Here is a 25298-nt window from a genome sequence, read left to right on the forward strand (position 1 = left end):
TATTAATCTTGTGTCATGATCCATAAACCCGCACTTTCCAGTGCTGTTGTCCACTAAAACTGTCTTCGATTTATGCATGCCTTTCGCCTTTCGATATTAATATTATTCGTGTCAAATCTTATGTGGCGTGTATTACTGTATTGATTAATTTCATTGAATTTGACCCACACCACCAACCGTATTAACGAATTATTGCAATTTTCAGTTAATAATTATTGCGTGCTGCGAGTTTCGAAACTGTTGTCGTGTTGAAACGATTATGTGATAAAAGCAATAATTTATTACATTCAGTCTTGTATCTACTATTAATGGTCATGCATTATGTAGAAGCTATTACCATTGATTTAACTCAATTGAAGTATACTTAATCAATGCTATTATGCGTCATTGGTATTTTGATATTCATTACAACAAGTATTAAATTTCATTAACTCCATGGTGATTTTTTATCAACTTCTATTGGAATTTAATCGCGTTTAGTCTTTATTTTTTTTTCTGACATCGTCATGTATTAGGTTAATTATTTCTATCTACATTTTTCTACGAAATAAATATTAACAAAAAAATATAGTTTTTAACACCTAATTTATCTCTCTGAATATTATGAATCCCCGAATAGTTTATAAGTGGAAAATAATATAGTTTTGTTTAATATTTTAATGAATCATACTTATTAATAGATTTATGATAATGAGTGTTATTATAAATATTGAGTTAATCTTGATTATTTTTTAATTGTTAGGTATAGTACTATAGTTTATTAATTTTTATTACGTATACAAATTTATGACTATGTTTAGGAAATTATTTTTTTTTGTCACTGATTTAGCATTACGTCATGACGTTATACTCGTCGTTGCATAAAATTCTATTTACTAAACATTTTTTTTATAAAATGTAATAAAAAATAAAAATATATTATATGCAGTACTATAGGCAACACTGATTATTGTTAAATATAATTTATTGCTTTTTTAGTTTTTGAACGATTTATGTATTTGCAAAACTCGTTACAAAATGATTGTGATTTATTTATATTTAATTCAATTCATTGTATTATATAATATATATATATATGAAATTACAATTACACCAATAATATATAAGTTAGTTAGTTTAACACGTAACATCATAATTCAACAATTTATTATTTTATGATGTCAAGATACAATTGTATCGTTGCAAGTTTTATTAAATATGTAGATTAAATAAACAATATAAGAATGTATATACTTCATACAAACAATAATATCTTTAATTCAGTCAGACAAAAAAAAACTGTTATTTTTTATTTCTGAATCAAAATTTTGAGAATCTTTATTTTTTATTACTCTAATAGACATGCAGGTGTTAATTTGATTTACTATTAATTTATTTATTTAAATTATATTGATAATTTTCTTAGGCAAGTAACTTAAGATCTATATATATCTTAACATTTATTTTATTTATGTTTAAAGAGCGTGAGAAAAAATTACTAGAAGTAGAAGGACCTGTTGGCGCTGCAGAAGACAGCTGCTACAGGGATGAATCCAGCTACATACCAACAGTCGGTAGATGGGGAAATGAATGGCCGAGTTGACTCGAAACCCGGCCTTCTCCTGACAACCACAATAATGACGACGAGTATGCATTTTGGCTGAACCATGGCCAGAAGGCGGACTGGCCAATTGGTCAGCCAGTGCCCTTGCCAAAATGGGGTAGTTCAAGGCCACCCCTTGTGGTCAGCTCAATTGAGGAATATGAAGAGCTGACCAGACAATTTGAAAATGAAGTACAGACATTACTTCAGGCATATAATTATGATTCAATAACAAACTTCATCAAGTAAATAAAATATAAACATGACACTCTTCTTGTATCAAATTTTAAATTATACTTCTATTTTAGATTTTATAATGAATTCAAAAATGGAAAATGTGAAACGTTGGAGTTCTTCTTTAGGAAATATAAACCACCATTAACTAAAAATGCAAACACCTGTGTTGGACTTGGTTTGTTATTGATTGGTAAATTGGCATTATTGGAAAAAAGATTTCCTGGTGTTAAAAATAGCCTTTATTTGGTGTCTTGTGAAGAATCTATAGAGGTTAGTGTTCTCTTTCTGCTAATTGTAGATATTTAAATAATATTTAATCTGAAATTCAAAATTTTTTTGTTAAATATTTAGAGCCATGAGGGATACATTAGTAATGACTATCCAGACCCATGGGTTAGTGATAAAGAACATGTTATGGTTGCAATGCAAATTGAAATTAATGGTCGCGGTGGTGTGATATTGTTGGATCCAGGCTATCAAATTGGTAGAGTTATTACTGTAATGATCGATCAACAATATCCTCATACTGGTAAATATTTTCACTAAAATTGTCTTTTATAATTGATTTTAACTTGTCTTATGTATCTTTTCATTAGGTCGTTTTGTACCATCATCTTGTCCTCAAAAAGAGTATTGTTATCAAACAATGGTTGGTGAAAAGTATGTGCAATGGTCTGTATGGAATGGATCAACAAAACCAGAAACCAACTTGGTATACATAGGGGCATCTTATCACTCACCAGTGTCTGTGACTGAACGTCGAAATTTAGTCTACAACTTTAGAAGCTTGTTGGCCACCAATAGCAAAGGTCATTTATTGGCTGGTGTCTATTTTAAAGCAGCGCTTCAATCTACATTCACGTTGTTTTGTGATGATGATCAAGATCCAACAATTAAACACCGAATTAAAGTTCCATCTGATAAATTTATTACATTAAATGTAAATAAAACTTAAACTAAATATTAAATTGCATCCTATTTATTGCAATTATATTTTTTTAGGAAGTCGACAATGAAGTCGAAAAGATACTAAATACAAGCAGTAAACATCTTAAGATGACCAAGGTTCAATTTTGCAATATACTATCTGCAGTGGCAAAAATATTAGAAGATAAAGATTTTCTCGATCAAATGTGCAAAATTAATGATGATATATACAAACTTGGTGTTGATGAAAATAACAACAATGAAGGCGTTAATAATTACAATTTATCCGGTTAATTTAGCGTTCACAATTATATAAAATTAATTTTTCTTTTACTCAATTATTATTTTCTTAAGTGATATTCAATAAAAAAAATTATAGTTAGATATTACACAGTAATTTTTTCTCATCATATTGTTATTATATTATTTATAAAATAGACATTTTAGTTATACTATGGAAAAAGGATAAAATTTTGACGTGAAAATAAAAATTTTTTAGACAAATTATTTGTTATTTATTATTATAATTAAAATAAGTATTAACTAAAACCTATAACTAAGCTTTACCAAGAATAGCATATTGAATACTTTAAGATCAATAAATCACTCACATATTAAGTATATAAAATAAAAATAAATACCAAACATTAAGAATAGCCTAATCCTTTTTTAAATCATAATTCTTATAAAATAATTAATATTACAATATTAAATGTATCCTACTTTAATGCATATTCTTTCACACCCTTTCACATTATTTTATGGAACACAGTTTTGAAATATAATTTGTGAATACAATAAAAGTGTAATATTTTCTATAGTAATTTTATTAATTCTAAATTATAAAATTAATGGAGAATAAAAAAAATTAACTTGCTAACATAACTTAGGCGTCATTTACAGGATATTGTTGAATCTTTTTAGGGGTTCGCTGCTTAGCTGCACGTTTTCTACCTTGATCTTGATGACCTTCTATAGGCAACACCTCACTGAAAAAAAAATATATTTATAATTATATAATTTAAATATATTTATGAGTATATTACAATCAATTTTAATACATAATTCATATTTGCATACAAAATTAACATAATAAGTTATTGTCAACTTACCAAGTATACACAATATGGCAATTATTGATGTAGAAATTGTATACTTTTATAATTAATAAAAATAAAATAACGACAAACATAATAAGTAGGTATTCATATTTAATTTCTAAACATTTTGAATAAAACTGAAAGAAAGTATCATATTGTACATTGTACAATCAGGAAAATCTAATTTTTAATATTATATAGTAAATTATAACTAAAAGATAATATAATTAATTTAATAAATATTTAAAAATTAAATATTGGATAGTTTGTTTAATATCTATATGGATTAAAAATAGATAGCAAATACAGGAACACTTACTGTAAGACATTATAACTAGTAAGAAGTATTTTTTACATGACGTTTGTTTGATATTAATTAAAGTTGCTAATGATTAACTTTAATATTGTTAATTTAAATATTTAAGTTTGAAAAAATGATATTAATAACTGATTTAAAAAACCTTGTAATTTATATGAGATTTTTACTTTTATGCTTGCTATAAATAATTCTGAGTATAAAGTTATGAGTTTAACTTTTTTGATATCTTTTTCATACACGAAAAATTTTCACAATCTGTTATCTTTTTTAGTTTAACTAGTCTTTTTTAGTTAAGACACAGTTTCATTGTGACCAAGAAAACACAAGTACTATATTCCTTTTGTTTACACTTGTACCTTATTATATTATGTTTCTAAAGAGCATACTAATATTACCTACTTATTGTTTTAGAAAGTTCTAGATATACAATATTTAATATTTCTTTATATAAATAATACTAACCGCTAACCTAATAAGTAATGAATACATTTTTTTTTAAATTTAAACCAATTAATTATATACCATAATTTATGAAGTTTGATTATACCTCATAGTATAACACAAATTAATCAATGATCACTCAATTATAATAGATTTCCATATACTTAGATTATACTGATATATCAATACTTATAATTTATCAGTTATGAAGCTAATTTTACATATAAAATTAAAAGGCAAATTAATAATGTATTTATGGTTGATTTCTAACTATTGTGTACAGGTAGTAAAAATACCAAATTCAACTGTAGCATGCTAAAATAAAAACATTTTAAAATTATAACTCACCTGACAAAACTGTTATTATCAATAATAAACAATTTTTAAATTTGAGGCAAGATAAAAAAATTAAATATCTATTTACCAAAATATGAATTTTTATTTCTCATAAATATATTTTTTATAAAAAAATCAATCTATGTTATATTTTATTAAATATTAAATATTTTTAAAATCTATCATACATCTAATCATTTTAGACAAATGCCTAAAAAAAAACATCCTTCAGTGCGCTATTGAATACTATTGAACACTATATTATATTATAATTATTGTATATTTTTAAAGATAAAATAAAAATTGTACCTATATTAAGCAAACAAAATATCTAATTGTATTATTTTAGTGAGTAAAACTTATTATATAATATTAATAAAAATATTTGTAATCAGTGAAGTATTAAAAACAAAAATTAATATATAAAATAACACCATTATCCCCCAATAAAGTTTATCAAAAATAAAAATAAATTATGATTCAATTTATAATTTTATAATTACTACACATACCTGTTACGTGATGTTGAAGGAGGAGGGGGTAATGCCTTGATATGCCTTTTTAAAGGAACTGAAGAATTTTGAACTCTAATTATAAACATAAAATAAAAATAAAAAATAATACCAGTGTGTACAAACAAAATCAACTAAAAATATTATAAAGTGCCTAAGTCAGTGGTGACCAACCTCTTTTTACAGAGGGCGAAAAAAAAAATTAGTAATAGTTTTAGTACTGATTTCGAAAAATACGATAATCGGAGTCGATTTAACATTACAGTGTACTCTCGATTATGTGCGTTGCGGATTATCCGCTGTCTTCCGCGGAATCGTCTACATACCTATATGTATCCAAAAAAATATATATTGTATCTTTCCATTATAAATCATTATAGGTTTAATTGGGTTGTGAATTTATACATACATTTTCATTATACATACATATGTATCTTTTTCATTAATATGTAATAATAATTTTTAATTTCAAATTCCAATTTACTTTTTATAATAAAATTTAATTTTGCAGATTATCCGAAGAATTAGTCTATCCGTGGATGTCTTGCCAAACTATTCCACGGATAATCGAGAGTACTGTATTTTTTTTTTTTTAATTTTGAATTGCGACTAAACAATACAATAACAAGAAAAGTTTGATATTTGTGAATAGTGATGGATAATGACTAAGTGTTCATGCAAAATGATAAATGCAATGTTATTTATATTAACACAAAATTTGAAATTTTTTTTTTTCAATTTAATTTTAAGACTTTGGGGAGCCGTAGTTGGTCACCATTGGCTTAAGTATGTAGAGGTGTAACATCTAATTTCTTAAAAAGCAAAAATTAAATAATAGTGCAGTAATATTAAAATATTTAAACATAAAAACAGAACAAATTTAATTTTCATAAAAAAATGTCATTCCTTTATGATCAATTAAACTTTAAAATATATCTTCTAATCATGCTTAGATAGATAAATCAAATTAAATAACTGAGGAATTCTCTCTTATATTAGTAGGTGTTAAGTATATAGTGACCTTTTGAGTAGGATACTCAAATATTAGATTTATATCTAATGATAAGTCATAAACTCATAACATACAGAAAAATAATGATTCTGAATTACAGTCTGTCAGATTATATTTTTAAGGACATGATATTTATTTATTCATCAATAATATGGTAGGTTGAACTAATTTTTGCTAAATACAAATCTCAATAGTTATTTAACAAATTGCATTGAAAAATTGAAATTCTAATGATACATAAAAAAAATATGTTAAATTATTATTTTATAAAATATAATTATGTATTTGGTCAAAAACTGGATTTAAGTATGAACAACTAAATCCAGTACTACAAGAAGCCAACCTAAAAGTTCATAATTGAAGTAGTTTTCTAAAACTAAAAATTGAAAAAAATATGTATAAAACAAAACAGGACATATCATTGTGAAAGCAATACATTCATCACTCCTCTTAGAATCTAAAATTATTACATTTCATATACTTAAATATTTTTAAGGATAAGAATAAGGATGTAATTTTAATGTACTTTTTTATATTGAAATAGAGAAGTTCTTATTAATAAAAAAAAGCTAGAAACTAATCAACTACAGAAAGACTTTCAAGTTAAAATTATTAGAGAAAATAAATTTACGAGCAATATTTTATACTTTAATTTATTGTCATACCAATTAAAAATAAAAATTTGTGACAGTTAACTATGTTCATTTTGACATTTGTACATATTTATTTATCTTACATAACGAAAATACTTACTACTGTAAATGTTATGTAGTTATGACTGTATATTATCTACTTAAAAGCTTTTACAAAATTAGCAATATCCATTAAATTCTATTATTTATTTCATATATAATATAAAATAAAAATTTTAAATATATTATACATACCTATGAGTGTAGGGCAAGTAACGACTGCGATGTGAATTCATGTTTTGAGCTTTATTGCGCCATTCGTTGTTGAATTCTTCAGCTTCATCTGAAAATAAAAGTTGTCAAATTGTTATTTCAAAATATTATTATATTCATGTAAAACTATCAATTATTATTGAAAAGTAAATAATATAGATTACAAATAAAAAAATTTGAAATGTATCATTCATATAACATTTATTATATTTATATCTGTGATTTAATACAACTTAACAAAAAAAAAACCATCATATCTTTCAACTATTCTTTCATTTTGATACATAAAATGACAACTCTAAATTTAATGTTTTAAGTCAAGCATGTCAAACTTGGACAATCCAAGTAAAACAGACAGCCCACAATTTATTTATATGTGGTTCCAACCACATTAAAGAAAGGTAAAAATATCTAATTGTTCTTTATAAGTTTAATAATTTTAGAATTAATTGGATTATGGCAGAAAATAAGCTTAAAAATTTAAAATAGGTAAATATTACACCATAAATACAAAAGAATTAAATTAAACTGTATCTAATATAGAGTACTATATAATAACATAATAAAATACATAACTAAAGTATAATTTTGTCTATAAAGAAGAATTTAGATATTTAAGAAAAGTAAAGGAATTATATAGAAATACTTGAATGACATTTTAAATAATGAACCGTGACCATAAATGTTATTACTATTTATTAGTTTTTAGTATTTTTCTTCTTTCATTATTTAGAGTTTAAGTGAAAAGTTAATATAGAATCCAATATTTTTTCCAAAATAAATAGGTGAGTTGTTAAGAGGACGTTGGGCCCTGGATAATAATCTTACCTTTAAATTTTATAATAGGTCAGTTTAATCTAATATCAAAACTAACAGCACAGTATTGAAACTGGTGAACGAAAATTTGCTATGTTGCACGTGTGTAAGACAGAGACAACACATGTGGGTACTACGTCTTAAGATACAATGTGTTTGTTGTAATAAGAACTGTTATACCATATAAGTTTATAACACTTAATAATTGGGAAACATTTAAATAACATTGTAATGATACAATGTTGAATGTAAAAAAGTTAAACACAGAGAAAAGATATTTATAATAAAATGTTTCATGCAAATCATTAAATAAGAGACATTGCAAAAACAGAGATAGAAGCTTGGGAAGACTCAGCCCCCCCCCAAATTTCTGCTAAGTTCTCCCACTCAATTCAACAGTTAGTTAGTACTAAGTATAATAATATATCATTTTTTTTAAAATATTATGGGGGCTCTAGTCTCTCCAAAAATGTTGGGCTATTTGTGCCTATTATTATAGGCAATAAATTATATATATAATATATAGTTTTCATAGTTATTTAGCTTTTAATCTATTTTTAAATTATACTGACCATCTTCTAAATTAATATATTCTTGATTTTCTTCTTGGTCTCCTGAATATACATTTTGTTGGCGTTCAACAATATGTGCACGGTCTCCAATATGATGTCCAATAGCCAACTTCTTAACACCTGTCCTTGAATCACTAACAGCTTTTTTTGTTTCTTTTATTCCTCCTGGACCGGTACGAGTAGAAGTGGAAGCTTTATATACCTAGTAAATATTGTAAACAAAAACAAATAAATAAAATATTTTTAAGGTATAATAATGTATGTACTTGAGGTTGTCCATTTGGTCCATTTGATGAATATGTCATAAATGTACTGCTGCTACTGAATGATTGGCCTGGATGATTACCACTTGCCATCATATTCATAGGATTATTCATATTACCCATCATGGAACCAAAATTTCCAAACATTCCACCACCAAATGGCATCATCATGCCAGCCATCGGATCAGGAAATCCGCCACCAAAAATTGAATTCATCATTTGGTCCATTTGGCGCATTGAATTTCTGAATAAAATAATTAATATTTTTTATTAAAATATATGTAAATGTTTATTTATATTTGAATCAGTGTTGATATTTTACACCATAATATTATTATAGTTTTCATGGAAACCAATTTTTTTTTTAGCTATATTTTAAAATAACTATAAGTTTCCTAGTTTCCATGAGAAGTCATATCCCGTCATATAACATGTTTGGTTGCATAAAAAAATGGTTAATTTAATAGTTGACCAAATTCTAGAATTGAAAGGACCAGCTGTTAATTAGTAATTTATGTTTGGTTCTTACCAAATGCTTACTATTAAATATTGATGGTTAAATTTTAATATTAAATGTTTAGTGATTGTTAAGAAAACCGGCATAAGTCATAAAAACTTAGTGCTACACAAGATAAATACATTTTTAACACAATATGGAATAAGAGAATATAATAATAATAATAAATAAAAATCAATTTTAATTACAGAGTAAAATAAAATATATAGTTTTTGAGTTATCAAAATGTAAAAAGTATGGAAAATTGGTTTACAAAATGATTGTTTAAAGCAAAACATCTACTTTCCATTCATCCCAATGTCCACTTTTCCAGACCAATGTTTAACTTGAGCTTTACACATTATATCTAAAACTTTCCTTAAAATAATTATTTTCAGATCCAACATTTCTATATAATAATAAATACACTCAAATTCATATTAATCATTTCATGAATAAAACTCTCTTAAAACCAATTTGGACTTATGGACTTCCGTTTTATGGGAATACAAAATAATTATATACAAATAAAATTCAATCTTTTTAAAATATCATCACCTACAGAAAACTAATTACTGTCCTTTTCAATGCACCAAACCTAATTTACATATGCATTTCAATATGTTTTATTATAGTCTTATAGAGATAACTTTGGGGTAGCAGTGATCTATCTAATCCAGTGGTTCCCAAACTTTTTTTTTCTATCCCACCCATTTCAAAATAAAATCCGACAGACACCCCTTATAAAAGTATTGTTAATAATCTTTAATCCCCCCCCAAGTTAAGCTTGTAACTTCCATTGCCCCCTTTGATAGATCTAGCACCCCCAAAGAGACGATATCGCCCATTTTGGGAAACACTGATCTAATATAACCCCAGTAGTCAATAAATAAGATTAGTTATTAAATATGAAGCAAAATGTTTGCATGTATCACGACATTATACCTCATTCAACCAGTCCTATGTTAATTATTAGCATATAAGCAGAATAAAGTAGCAGAATATAGTATATTACAAAACAACACTGTTCAATTTAGGTTGCAAGAGGAATAGTGGAGGGCTATACATCTTTTAAAGTATTTAAATGTCAAATGAGTTTTTTAACAACATGAAAGCATTTTATTGAGTAATTAATATAATAATAATTTTTTGTACCTGGCATGCTTTTTCATAAATAAATAATTAATAAAGTTTACTTTAAAAATTTGAATTAACTATTTGTATGTAGATTTTAGTTGTTAATTTACACCAGTGTTATACATATAGATTGCAAAAAATTATGTTATCTACCATACCTATTTAGCTTACAACATCAATGAACTACATATAGATCAAGGTGTAGATCACTTATGACACTGACACACTGTTATCAACTTACAAGTTCTAAAAAGAAAACCTTAATGATTATAAATAAAAAAAGTATTTGTTCAAACATACTAGTTTGATATATAGTACCTATACCAATAGAATAAAATGAAGTTTTTAGCTGGATACTAATCTAACAAATAAAATATAAGATAATAATTAATAGGATTAAATAAATTAATAATAGGTATTTACCACCTATTAAACTAAATGAGTAGTGTATTTTACTTAGTTCTAAAAATTATAGGAGAGGTTTAGACTGATAGGAGACAGATAAACCAATTGTTACAGAGATGTATGACATTGAAGATGTATCAAAGGATGCGTTAAATGTATGAATAGTTTCGACCTCATTATAATTTCCTTAACGATGGTCATGGTTGACTGATGAATAATGAGTAGATCAGGCACAAATAAAACAATTGAACATTTAAGAAAATCTCATAGACAGAAATTCAGAATTAAAGTATGGCTGTGAGAGGGGTATAGAATATTTCTGTTGATTGAGACTCCTCCTTTCACCTAAATTTTTGATATGCCACCGTGTGAAACTTGTGAAGAAATTATATAATTTTTTTTTTTTTTAATATGCTGTTGGTTAATTTTGGATCACACTATAATATAAAATATACTAAAGGGGTTAGAACTTAACAATATTTGCAAAGATTAAGTTTCAGTTTGAAAATTGATGTTCAACAAAAATAAGTCTGAACTAAAATGCGAGCAAGATAACATAACAAAATCGTCCTTCAATTTTATAAAATATAAGGCATTTGTTTTCTAACAAAAATAACGCGAAAAAAAAATATTATGCATTTCAACATACCTATATGGATTATCGTTTCCAAACATGTCGGCCATCAATGCATTAGGAAACATGTCGGATTTGCTGTAGTAAGTCGTCTCCGGTAAGAATCGCAAAGTTGATTCGAGAAATGCAAAGTTATATACTATTAATTGAATTGCCAATATACAACACGAATTGCAAAAAATTAAAATTATTTATATTCTAATTTCTAGTACTCAGCGCGACAGCTGGAAATTATTATGATCGCACAACACTAAATTCTCAAAACAAAACGCGTAGAAATTAAAATTATATGACGATTACCTAGAAATAAATCACACACGGATCAGTGAAATGCGAATAGCGTCAAGTCAATATCGATTATCGATGTGATAATTGCAAATCGCAATAAGAAATACAATATTATGATTGTGATTTGTGATTTTATTTTAGTTTGATGTCTAGAAAAATCCAGAACTTTCTTGACATAATCAGTGTTGCCACAACTAACGACGCTAAAATATTTTATGGTGATTCATAAATTAATAGTACCTGCGACATTCTAAAACTTAAAATAATTTGGAATTTTTCACTTTTTCAGTCTCAATTAGATGCCTAAATACAACTGACACGAATTCAGTTATAGACTATAGTATTAGTATATTAGTATAAGTGATATACCGTGTGCCCCAGAAAACAGGGTACCTACACTTTATCAAGTTTATCACTCAAAGGCGCCCGGTGCTAATGTGATTTTGTTTTCAAAACACGCTTTACGGGAATAATGATACTGCCCTGTAAAAATAACCAAATTTGATTATTATTTTTTTTAATTGACAGAGGAAAATATTCTACAGCCCACATCGAACTTCTTTTTTCGATATTTTGATCTCAAACTTAATAATAAGTCTTTAAAAAAAATGACTATTTCTATATTTTTAAAAAAAATTATTTTATGCTATGATTTAAAATCAAATAAAAAATCTGAGTTCGATGGGGGGCGTAGAATATTGTTGTTTATCAATTAAAAAAGAAATTATCTGAAAATATTCAGTTGTCAAAGAGTTATCCATATTCCCGCGAAGTTATTTTTGTTTGCTGAAACGCCCAAAACGGACAACTAAATATTTTATTATTTATTGTTGGGCGGTCTGCGTTTGGACGAATTACCTTTTTACCCGCATAATAAAAATAATGTGTTTGAGCGAGACGCCGAGACGATATAAAAGATAAAAATGTAAATATTAAGATAAAAGTTATTAATTATTATATATAAAATCTATAGGGACATAGGCATTTCAGCATTTGTTACAATAAATCCAAGTAAAAACTAACACAAAATGCAATACTATAAATAAAAATATTTACAATATTCGACGAAGTCATATTAGAAAAACAAGAATATATTTTAAAAACAAGCTGGGATAAGTAAATGTCAGGTGAGTACGAAGTACCGCGTATTATAACTTGCATTTATTATTTAAAAATGTGTATTGACTGTATTGTTTAGGCATAAGTTTTTACATTTAATTATAATTTAAAAATAAAAATTACATATATTTTTACAAAATATTAAACATTTAAAAAACATAAAATTAATATAACATAGAAACATAGAATTTAATTATATATTTATATTATTATTAAACTTAGTTTGATGTTACCTATATGGCTATACATATTATATGATTTATAAAATAAAAATATTATCGAATACCTGGCTAAAAACAAATAATAATTTATGGTAGCTACATAAACTGCTTTTAATGTAGTATTTCAGGGTTTACTATTTCTTTCAACAAATGATTTTTATAAAAATCAACAAGTTGAGTTTCCATTTTATTTTTCCATAACTCAGTATCACGTTCTATCTTTTCAACAAAAATATCCGTAAAATGTGTATTATTTAGACTTATTATAAAACAATTATTAATATGTTTTTTAATTGTTTGTAAATATTGATTATTGAATATTTGAATACAAATTATAACTATAATTATAATATTACCTTTCGGGGTCCATACTATAAAATAACACGAACTTTTATTGGCTACCCTAATTTGACCGTGGATTTGATAGTAATAATTATCATTTTTTTTTTTAATTTTATGTTTCCATCTTGATCATTTATGAGAAATTTTATTTTATTAGTTAATAATACTTCTTTGGGGGTCATCATGTTTTTAATACTATGCAGACATTTAATCTCTATTATATCATTATCTCCCACTAATCAATCAGGAGAACGCCAAAAATTATATTCTGCATCTATACAAATAGACCTGTTGGTAAAACTTTTAAATTATATTTTATTTCAAATTCATCTTTTGGCATTGGCTCATACTAAATTCCATAACTAATAAAAAAACAATCAGGCATTTTATCAATTGTAACGAAATTCAATCTTTGCTTGTTTTGATATTACGTAAACTTTTTTTGTTTTATTTGCACATATTAATACAATGGTTTATACTATGTTAATTTACAATATTGTTTTTTGATATTCAGACTAAATGTCTTGTTTAATAATTTACAATAAAATTCAAGGGGGTACAATAATGTGGGCGAAAATAAGAAGATGAACTCGCAGTTTGGTTAGGTTCACGAGCTCTACGGTGTCTCCAGATTGATTTTGTCTGCTTCCACGGTTAGGTATTTGATTGCTGCAGCGATCACTGGCGTTTTCCCAATTAGAAACGGATGAAATTACAATATCGTATATTCTACAACTACTCGTTTCCCGACAATGCGTGGAGAGTAAGATGTAGAATATTCGATATGGCTCCGTTCAACAGAGCGTTGTCCACTTGTCCCCTACTAAACCCACTAAAGGTAAACTTTTTACTGGGCATCGCAGTTTGTCGTACCTCAAAATTTATTTGTTAGCTATTTGGTCGCATTGTTTTTCACCGTATGAGAGCAGTTGATTACTCTCCGGCTGAAACTCAACCAGCTACGGGAGCTGAGGGAGAGTGAAGGTGTCTTGGTGCTGTATTCGACGGTCTTATATAGTGTTCGATGGCTTCGTGACCGCACTATCTGGGTTACTGCATTTGTGGTCTTTACAGAATTTTATTTGTTATTTTTCGATGGTTTGATATTTTTGTATTTTTGTGGTGATCATTTGGATATGGTATCAAGTTTAAATGTTCGGAATAAATGAATATATAGTGTATATAAAAAAAAAATATATATATAAATAAATGCATGGTCCGCAACTACGGTGGCGGGGTGAGCGCCCTCTGTTGAGAGCAAGACGTATTTTTGGTCGTGGTGCGGTGCGCGGCAAGTTTTCATGTTTTGATTAGGTTGATGTATGGCACAAGAGCGCGAAACTAGTAAACTGAGCGGTCTTGTCCCGTTACACAATTCATTAATTTTATTTGAATATTAATTTAAAGCTATATAATATAGTCTTACGTCATTGCTGCTGTTTTTTGTGTAAATATTTCACTGTATAAAATATATTTAATTGTATTTATCCATGGAGTATTGTTTCTTAGTTAACATACTTGACCGAAATTTGAAGCAGTAAGGCGGTATTTTCATTCTTTATACCAATCGTTTTATCTTGATCTACTGTTCTAAACTTCTTCTTTCTAACAAATTGATTGCTTGAACACTCAGCTTTAAGTTATTTAAAATATAAATTAGACTTTGTTCCAAATTTTCCTGTGAAATCGGCAGTTCACCACAACCCAACTCATTACACAGATCTCCGTAGTCTTTATCGGGTCCAGAAAATGGTTTCAATTTATTAGTTTGTGAACTAAAAAAATATTATCATAAATAAAAGAAATATTTAAATGTAAAGAAAATAATTTTTTAATTATAATTACCCAGTAGAGTAGATGGTCCAAAGATGAGCTTAGATTTTTTACTGCTCTGTTACCTGTTATGTTTATCTTTTTGCAATTTTCGTATGAATAATTTTGTAAATTTTCTTGTACTTTCTTTAGTAGCAGTTTTATGAAGTTTACGTTTATGTTTATGTAGTTTATGTAGTTCATGTAGTCAGGACCAAAATTAAAAGAGGACACTGCTGTTCAATTGGTTAAAAATATATCGAATACAGTTTACAGAGTACCTAAACTATGTACAAAATATTTTAATTATTACCTCTCAAAGAATAGTTGATTCTTCCCCTCCCCCCCGCAAATTTTGCAACTACACTATTATACGATTCTACATTATTGTTGTTTATATCGTAAAATAGACTATTTGCATGATATGCTACTAAATTTTTGGCTGCAGAAATGTCTTGCCATTGGCCAAATTTCTCCATTTTGGTCTGGCAGCGATTCGGTAGCGGCGAAATGTTCGAGTTCGCTTATTTTTTATTGAACTTAAACGACAGTAAACTTTAATTACTAGTAGGTACTAGTTAGACATAAATTAATATATAAATTTACAAATTGTCAAATCAGTGAAAATCTGTTAAATATAAAAATAAATACTATTATATTATTGGTATTGAAAATCATCTGTAATAAAATTACATTATATGGTTATTAATAAATTACAACAAGATACTTTAAAATCATTATTATATAGTTTATTATCTTAAAAAATAAAATCGTATACAATAATTAAATAATGTTTGTACCTATACCTAAATCGTACGTTATGTAATAAATAATAATTAATAATAAAGTATTACAACAACAAAATAATTCAGTTTAAGAATTTCGTAAAAAATATATAGGTTGTAATGAATTTGTCTGATACATTTTTGGAATATTCTTCATGGTTACTTCATGGTTAGATCAGGAACATGTGTTCGTAAAAAGTATCTATGAGTCTATGACTATGACTTACGAGTAAATATTTGTATAGCATATTAGTATATTAATTATAATATAAGTAAATATGATTAATTTCGTATTTAAATTTAAATATATAAAGAACATACCAATAATAAAAAGCAAAAATTAAAAATTAGATAATAATAAATTTAAAACTTATAATAACACTTAATTTAAAAAATTTAATTAAATTAAGAATACTAATAATAATATTAGGTGAACGGTATATGTCTTTACGACTGTTGCTAAGTATCATCGTTTTCCGAAAAAAGTTTCAAATTTTTAGTATAATAATGATAGCTCTACAGTGGAACATACAATACAAATGTAAAAAAGTGCTTATATGAATTAATTTTAACATATTACTCAACATTATAACAGAATATAGTATTATTACTTATAATTACTAAGTACCTACTATAAACAGTCAAAATCTATTTCTGCAACTTTAAAGTGTGGTAGATTATAATAAGTATGGCCAGTATGGGACGCACGTGTCACCCTTCATTTAATAGATATTTCGTAACCAAAAATAAATTCCTGCTCAGTGTTCACTGTTCACGAACAGACACATTTTAAATATATCACTCCAGAAAAATATCAACTGCAAACTTCTTTTTTTATTTTAAATAAAATGTAAAGAAATAATAATTAATAATATTATATGCTTTATACTTGATATGATAAATGTGTTAGAAAACATATTTATTTTTATAATTATTTAGCTTATTTTTGTATTAAAATATTTACTTTTTTTTACATAATGATATAAGAAATATATGTGCAGAATATTGTACATCCTTTTTATCAACTATTTACTTTGAATACCCACTTAATGACCCTACCTATAATTACCAATAGACTATATACATTTTTTTTTATACAAATAAATAAGATATTATATTATGTAAATATTTACATAGATATTAACTTAATATATATTTATATTTATATTTACATATATATTAAAATGTTATCATATAATATTATTTTTATATTTCAATCATTAAAACTTTTAGGTACCTATAAGAAACTAATAAATATGCTAAATAGGTAGTGTTAAAATTATAAGTTTATATTAAGAATAAAATTTAAAAAATCTTAAATTACATAATATGCTAAAGAAATTGACTGAGGAATGATACAAAGAAGATAGAATTATTTTATAAATATAATTCTGGTGTTATCTGAAATATAACGGACAATAAATTAATAAGAATGTGAGGAAAGTCACAAAATTTGCCTCTGCATTTAGGCAGGAATGCAGGATATATGACAAGTCCAACTTACTCATATGACATGTAATTTACGGTGTATATGCATTAATGCATTATAATTTATTTTATAAATAAATTTACAATTCAGGAAAAATTTTAAAAGTTGAATAAAAATATTTTATTACATAATATTTACATGTATGGAATAAGATTTTTAATAAAAATATAAAATTACCAATGTTGAATTATACTAATTATAGCGTTATTTACTGAACTTTTTTAAAATTACCGCCACTATAAAATGGCCAATGGGGTTGAGGTGGTTCGTATTATCGATCGATCCGAGAAGCGACGCACGCGCCACCACTGGTCTGGTCCACTGGCGCTTTCAGTCATCTCGACCGTGTACGAGAATCCGGACTTCCGGGTTTCCGTAAACCTTGTTATCATTACGTAGCTTTGGTCCAGTGATAGCAATTGTACATTTTTATTGTTGTGCGAAGTGCGTTCGGTAGCAGCGGAATTAATGATATTATCGACGAGATAATATGTAAGTAGACAACATGATATTCGTATAATATACAATATAATAATCCAACACCGTACATAGTATATCCGGTGTAAACGTATCTACCTATTTGTTGAGGAGACCGGTACACCTCACCCCGCTAATAATCACCCTTTGTTTTCGATAGTTACCTACCTTATTAAGTATTCGTTATGTGGGCACACGTCACATGTAGTATTGCCTACACCAACTATACAATTACACTGTGTGTTAATTTCTGTTGATTTTCTACTGTATTTTTTTAATAACAGTAAAGAAGTAAACTATATTGTGTCTAATATGTAATAATTATACTATATAGATTATGGTAGTATTGGAAGTGTTGTGACTAAATTTCTATAAATTTGTATTTATTCTCACAAGTAGTTACCTACTTTTAAATATTTCAATCTGAATTCGAATTATTATTTATAAAAACATTTTCCACCTACTCTAATGATGTATTTTTTTTAAATAATTATACTTAAATATACATACAATAATTATGTGATAAATAAAAAATATTATAAATATAAATACAATGATAAAATGAGTATATGGTATTAACCGCGAAAATTCAAATATTCATATGACTGATATATCCATAAATAAGTAGGTACAGTAAAAATGTAAATAGTAATATAATAGTAAATAGTAAATATACTACCAACTCAACTTTTTTTTGTAAACAACTACAATTGTACAATATAAACCATAATAAATTGAAGTATTGAACAGTACTTACACACGTAATCTCGTTAATTTATTAGGTAGATTATCTATTGATTATTTTAATTTTATATTTTATAATTATAAGCATAACTGTATAACACATTTAATACATGTTATATATCTATTGAAATATGATTTTGTTATATTTAAAAGTGTTTTAAAAGAGCATATTGATCAACTTAAATAAGTGTTTGCATTGATTGCAATATAATGCTTGACGCCATCGGTGTATTATTTATGATTTTGAATGAAGTATAAACAATAATTTATATGATAGAACAACACATATTTACTTCCAAAATCAATTATACTTTTACACCTCGTCAAACAGGGTTATATAGTTGGACGTTGGACTATAATACAATTATTATATACAAATTCCAAATATTATTCATTTAGGCTAGTGCCTAATGGCTATCAACTATCAAAGTATATAAAATGTAGGTACCTACTTGAAATATTGAATTTCCAAGCTACTTTTAATTAGTAAAAGGCATGTTTGTATAGTTGAATGTAAATAATAAATGATAACGATTAAGTGTGATTACACAGATAAAACGCAAAATATCTATTTTAACCCAAGTTTATTAGTTTGAAGATAATAATTTATTAACCTATCATTTATTAACGGTATTCAAGAAGCAATTCGATTAAATATAAAAAAAAAGTATTAAGACTAAAATCTAATTATTAATAACTTCAAATGGAGGTTTTATTTTTTATGTCAGAGATAATGACAAAAGTTGCAAATAATATTTTAATATTATAATATTATTATATGTTTAGGTAAATACATTTCAATTTTATAATTGAATAACAAATAAAATATTTTAAGAAAAAATAAATAAAACTTTTGTGAAAACCTGTATATGAAGAAATGGTGAAATTAAATCGTTAGTTTGTTTTGCAAACTTCATAAATTATTTAGTTACATATTTTATATTTTTGTTGATTTATATTTTTAACGCTGATATTTAATTAAAATAGATTTAAAACATTTGAATTAGAACTGACGACAGTAAATTTAAGGTTGATAAAAAATATAATGTAGTACCTTCAATTTATTACGAATTTCAATTACACAATTATTAAAACACTATAAACAGTGTGGTATTATACATATTCTTCAGTGCCAATGCTTCGAGTCAGGGATTAGGCTTCATTATTGCCCAACTTTTTTCAAAAGAATAAATACATATAACTTTTAATACTATAATAGGTACCTAATATACGGTCATATGGATTATTTACATACAATTACACATTTACACAATAATGTAAATAATATTATAATATTATACTTAGGTTTTTAACTGTATGAAAATAAATTAGTTTACGACTACGATTGAGCGTTATTTATAACCAGGGCTTGGGACTTATAGCACTTAAAATCTTTAAAATAAGCGCTTAAAAACATCATTTATTAAAATATTTAATAATAATAAAAAAAAAAACTTTCTTTTTACACGATAAAATAGGTACTAGACATAATTTGTAACCGTGCTAAAAATAATATAATGAAAGACTACAAAAAATATTGAAACAAAATGATTAGGAAGTTTCTAACTAAAAATTCAAAATAAATCTTTATATTATAAAAAAATTAAACTTCACTTTCGAGACATTTTGCCTTATATTTATAGATTTTTCGAGGGATTTTCTGAAAAAACCATAAAAAGTAGAAAAACTGGTCAAAAAAGCACTTTCAAATTTTATAATTGAACGTGTTTTAACATGACATACACTTCCATAGCACTCTGCTACATATTAAGTCAATCCATAGAAATAAGCAAATACTTTAAGTTCCGAGCCCTGTTTATAACTTATTATATTATGTAATATTTTATAATTTAAGGACAAAAATATTAAATATTTATTTAAACTGACTATAAATAATAAGTATCTATATAATATATATTATAGTTATATTACTTGGAATTAAAAGATATTAAAGAGGAACTTTTTTTGATCACGAGCCAATATATGAAATAGACCAATACTGTTAAAAACTTCGGTCTGTGAAGTAAGTTACCTAAATAGCAAATTCAAAACTATATTAAAACAATAAGTTTTTCAATGTTATTTGGACTTATTGGTAAGTATCTGTAAATTCAATCATTTTCAAAAAGGTATCCACATTCCACACAAATTTAAACTTCGATTAGTTTCTTTGAAACCCAGGCTTTTAGGCATTTTTAGGTTTTTGACCATGTCAGTGCCAAAATGTTGTCAAACGATCAAATTCTTATTAGAGCCATTAGCTAATGGCAATATTGCACGAAAATGTATTTTCTAATTTTACACTCTATACACATGACCACATGGGTGATTATTTTGACAGTTAACATTAGCATTATCTCTAAAAATCTTAACGTTTTACAGTTTTCAATAATATTTGTTTTTTATATTCGAGGCGCATTCAAAAATTTATTAAAAAAAATACGCGAATATATTAATATAATAATTTTTTTTTTAGTATACTTAAGAGTTATTTATCCACATACTCACCATCGTTTGTAATTGAAGTCATGATAAAAAATATTTTTTAAAGAACAAGGGAGTGTACTATTTGTTTACTGATTTTCATCAATATCATTATTTTTATTTTTTTGGAAATTTTGATACTTAAAAATCAAATTTCAAAACGACTATTTAAGAAGTTAGTAATAAATAAATTAATAAAGTATATGTATTTGACGAATCAATCAGTGGATCAATATTTTCAGAAAAATATGATTTTCAAAAAATAAAATTAACAATATACTTATTATGTTGTAAATCAAAAAGAAACTAAAAATCGATTATTATTAAAAAAAAATTGTGAAAATGATGAGTTAACTTCAAATTAGAAAAAATATTTTCAAGTTAATTTGTGTTAATTGCTTAAAAAAACTTTACCGGGCACCATGTGTACATTATACATATAGTCTCGATCAGTCAGCGCCGGAATAAAATTACCGAACACCTCCAGCACCCAAAATAATAAGATTACGTAACCTGATGTCTCGCGTGGAGCCTCACTGCTCACTGGATGCCGACGGCGATCGCCCCCGCACGCACATGTCTGACGATGAAATACGATTTCTATCAATCCTTTCCACATGTGGCACACGCGCACGCGTTTATACACGGCACGGACATTTAATATCCATTAACAACGGAGGTACCGTCGACGTATGTTAATGTAACAATATAACGAATGCGTAGCGAGCAGTGTACTGTATCTACATAATAATATGTACACTAATAGAATAATATCGTATTATATTATTATATTACATAATATAACATATCTAGTTAAGCGACAAAAAATTATACGAAAAGACGACATTATTGACAATATTATATTTTGTGCAGGACTGACGTAATATAAAGAGTTTCACGTTGGTACAGGTCATTTTGATTGACCGGTTGATACATAATGCATGTTTTTGGAGATATATTTTATTATTATGGGTACTTGATTTAAGAAAAATAAAATAAATAAAAGATACTATCAGTATAGTTGATTGCACTTGGCACGTAATTTATTTTTATTTTTATAAATTAAAACCATAGCCTATAGGTACATAATTCCGTATTGATAATACGGTTTTATTTTGACAGTTTAAACTTCAAAGAACCGTAAAACTGATTATCTGATGTACATGTACCTACTCAGCTATTATACCAATAAAAGTTCAATTTAATATTACAAACATTATCATTATTTCTTAATTATTAGTAATGTGGTTTACGTTTTAATTTGTTGATTCTATATAAACCCACAGACTTCACTGTAATATTTTAATATATTTACTCGAATAATAAAGGCTGATTAATAATATAATTACGAGAAGCGACGACCTCAATTATTTATGGGTATACCTAACTTTATTTATTTGGTACATACCTTATATTATTATTACCAACTGTGTATAATATTATAGTGTTACGACTTACAAATGTATATAAAATTATCACGTACATGGTACTTATAGAGAGAAGCGTTCCATCGTCAAAAATGCAATGATTTTTTTTTTTTTGCAGCTGTTCCGGTGTTAACGGTCCCTTGCCCAGCCTCGGCGAATCCACCCCTGAAACGTGCGTGTCTCCCCGTCTATCAGGTATATATATATACACACATATACCCGACGCACGCACACGCGCTGCGCACACAAACACACCCAAACGGCGAGCACACCCAGTCGTCGTCTGTATAACATTTAATAATAATAATAATAATAACAATATAAAATAATAATAATAATATGGCGCGTGCGCCCCGGCACAATAGTCTTTCGGCCGTGGCGGCGGCGGAGAAGCATCGGCGGCGGTGGCAGCAGCAGCGAGCAGCTGTTGGTTTGGTGGTCGTGACGTAGTCGTCGTCTGCCGCAGAACAACTGAAATATTATTATTACTATTATTATTATCCCTGTCGGACCGGCCGTCGCGCATACACCACGACCGCGTCCGAACCAGCGACCGCCGTAGTGCGCGTGGAGGTGCCGCCGCAACAGCAGCAGAGCAGTCACCGACCGCAGTGTGCAGCCGTTCGCCGTCAGTCCCGTTTAGCCGTCCCTCGGTGTTCGCGAAAACGTCTGCGGACATAATATCATTTTTAAATTTTTGACATCGATCGTCGTGCGATCGGTAAAACGAACATCCACGCCGTTATGCTGTCGTCGCCGAACACTCGATAACTGTGGAATGACTACCGGTTTGGTGAGTACCTACGCAATAATACTAATTAATAAAACTGCACAGTATATTATAATAATAGGTATACTACTACTATAAAATATAAACGGTTACATTATTATTCTTTCACGGTAGAATGTTCCCGATATAAATTCACTAGAATAAACCGATGCACCAAATTTATGCTGATTTTTCGGTTCCGGTTAATCAATGTTTTATACGGGGCGTTTAGTTAGAACTTCGTGGATAGATAGGCTTACCTCTGCCGTTAATTATTATTTACGATAACGAAATTAACGTGGAAACATGAAAAAAAAGGAAAGATCAGTTTTGGGTTGGAGACACCGTGTGTTTCTCGACCACCTTGTCAATGTAGTAAGAAAAAATATTAGGCTGCCGTTTTTCATTTTTAAATCTGTTTAGAACCAATCCTTTTAAAAACAAACTATTTTACTTTTTAAAGTGAAATCTACACTGGCTTTATATCTTTCTTGTATACTGTACTCTAAGGTATATGATTGTGTGTTTTGGCGATAAAATTAAATATTGTGTAACATTTTTTTATTATTATTATCTACCGGTTTCCGCCGACCGGGTTTCCCGCCAAAACAAATATAAATATATATCCGTACTATCCGTTCGTCCTCGAAATTGCTTATGAAGACTGGTTACCGGTTGTCACCACTCGCCCGTTATTGACTATTACTTATTATTTATTAATATTTAACTCTAAGCATTTACACTATTTGGGTCTTTTGTAAAGCACACGATACTTTGTACACCTACCTATACATAATAAAATATATAAGTAGGTTTAATGCTGACTTATTGATGTCTGATAACAATACAATTATTATCATGATACCGTTAGATATTTATGGTTTGCTGCGTAAAATACTAAAATGCACGCCTGGCTAGTGATAATACTGATACTATATTATACGATAAACTACATTTACTATGCGTTAATATATATAACAATATTAATTAAAGTATTATTTAAATAATTAACAGTTCTCTACTTATACTTTATAGACACAATGCAGTATGTTAGAATTAATTTTACTCGATTAGTTTATATTAAGTCCGTTCAGGCTTTCAAATTAAAAATAACTTAATCGTTTTAAGTATACCTAGTTATACGAGGTAGTTAGTATTTACTATTTAGTAGAAATGTAGAATATGTGGTTGAACCGATTCAATAATTTAATAACATCAGGAAATTTTAGGTATATGTATATTACAGTTTTTTTTTTATTATAACATAGTTATATCCCTCAGCCAAAAATATGTAGAATAATATAATATATAAATATTTTAGATGTTAAAATCAAACAAATTAATAGTATATTTTATACCATGCTATACTATTTATCCATAGGTATAATAGGTATATTCTAGTGAGTTTGTGAGTAGGTAGTCGATTTCTTGTATTTATGGCATTTGGTTAATTTATTTTTAGAATGTTTACCCGTTTAGTAAATAATAGTGTGTATACTGTATAATATTTTTTGTTTGATTGTCTTATTGGTGATTTGGTATTTTAAGAAAATTGCATTAAAAAACGCTTAAACTCGTAAAATCGAGTTTAATTTGAAAATAATATGATGTATTTGTTAAGATAAACATCGATTTGTACCAGTGTTT

The 25298-nt window shown here is 26.9% G+C and overlaps 3 protein-coding genes across 4 annotated transcripts in view; 2 read left to right on the top strand and 1 right to left on the bottom strand.

The window, feature by feature from the left end:
• Positions 1–1582: 1582 nt before the first annotated feature.
• LOC132926284 (uncharacterized) lies at positions 1583–3250 on the top strand (the record flags this gene model as incomplete). Its single annotated transcript, XM_060990632.1, has 5 exons — positions 1583–1827; positions 1891–2089; positions 2171–2348; positions 2416–2759; positions 2822–3250. Coding segments are annotated over 5 exons (1185 nt in total), but the record flags the coding sequence as incomplete, so codon positions are not given.
• LOC132916914 (myeloid leukemia factor) lies at positions 3238–12138 on the bottom strand. Of its 2 annotated transcripts, XM_060977371.1 has the most exons (6): positions 11710–12137; positions 9026–9266; positions 8760–8961; positions 7354–7441; positions 5455–5529; positions 3238–3735 (listed from the first exon to the last, which is right to left on the bottom strand). In XM_060977371.1, the coding sequence occupies exons 1-6, from the start codon at positions 11760–11762 to the stop codon at positions 3633–3635; spliced, it is 762 nt and encodes a 253-aa protein (XP_060833354.1). In that variant the 5' UTR covers positions 11763–12137; the 3' UTR covers positions 3238–3632. The 2 variants fall into 2 exon arrangements, with proteins under 2 accessions (XP_060833354.1, XP_060833362.1); XM_060977379.1 differs by lacking the exon at positions 5455–5529 and having other exon boundaries at positions 11710–12138.
• A 5934-nt stretch (positions 12139–18072) lies between these two features.
• LOC132923304 (disheveled-associated activator of morphogenesis 1) overlaps positions 18073–25298 on the top strand; it is a 45714-nt gene continuing 38488 nt past the window's right edge. The window contains exons 1-2 of the mRNA XM_060987213.1: positions 18073–18242; positions 23001–23675. Of these exons, the coding sequence (XP_060843196.1) occupies positions 23661–23675 (15 nt within the window). The 5' untranslated portion in view covers positions 18073–18242; positions 23001–23660. The remainder of the gene's footprint in view (positions 18243–23000; positions 23676–25298) is intronic.

The sequence above is a fragment of the Rhopalosiphum padi genome, chromosome 1 (genome assembly GCF_020882245.1).
Source record: "Rhopalosiphum padi isolate XX-2018 chromosome 1, ASM2088224v1, whole genome shotgun sequence".
NCBI classification, from domain to species: domain Eukaryota; kingdom Metazoa; phylum Arthropoda; class Insecta; order Hemiptera; family Aphididae; genus Rhopalosiphum; species Rhopalosiphum padi.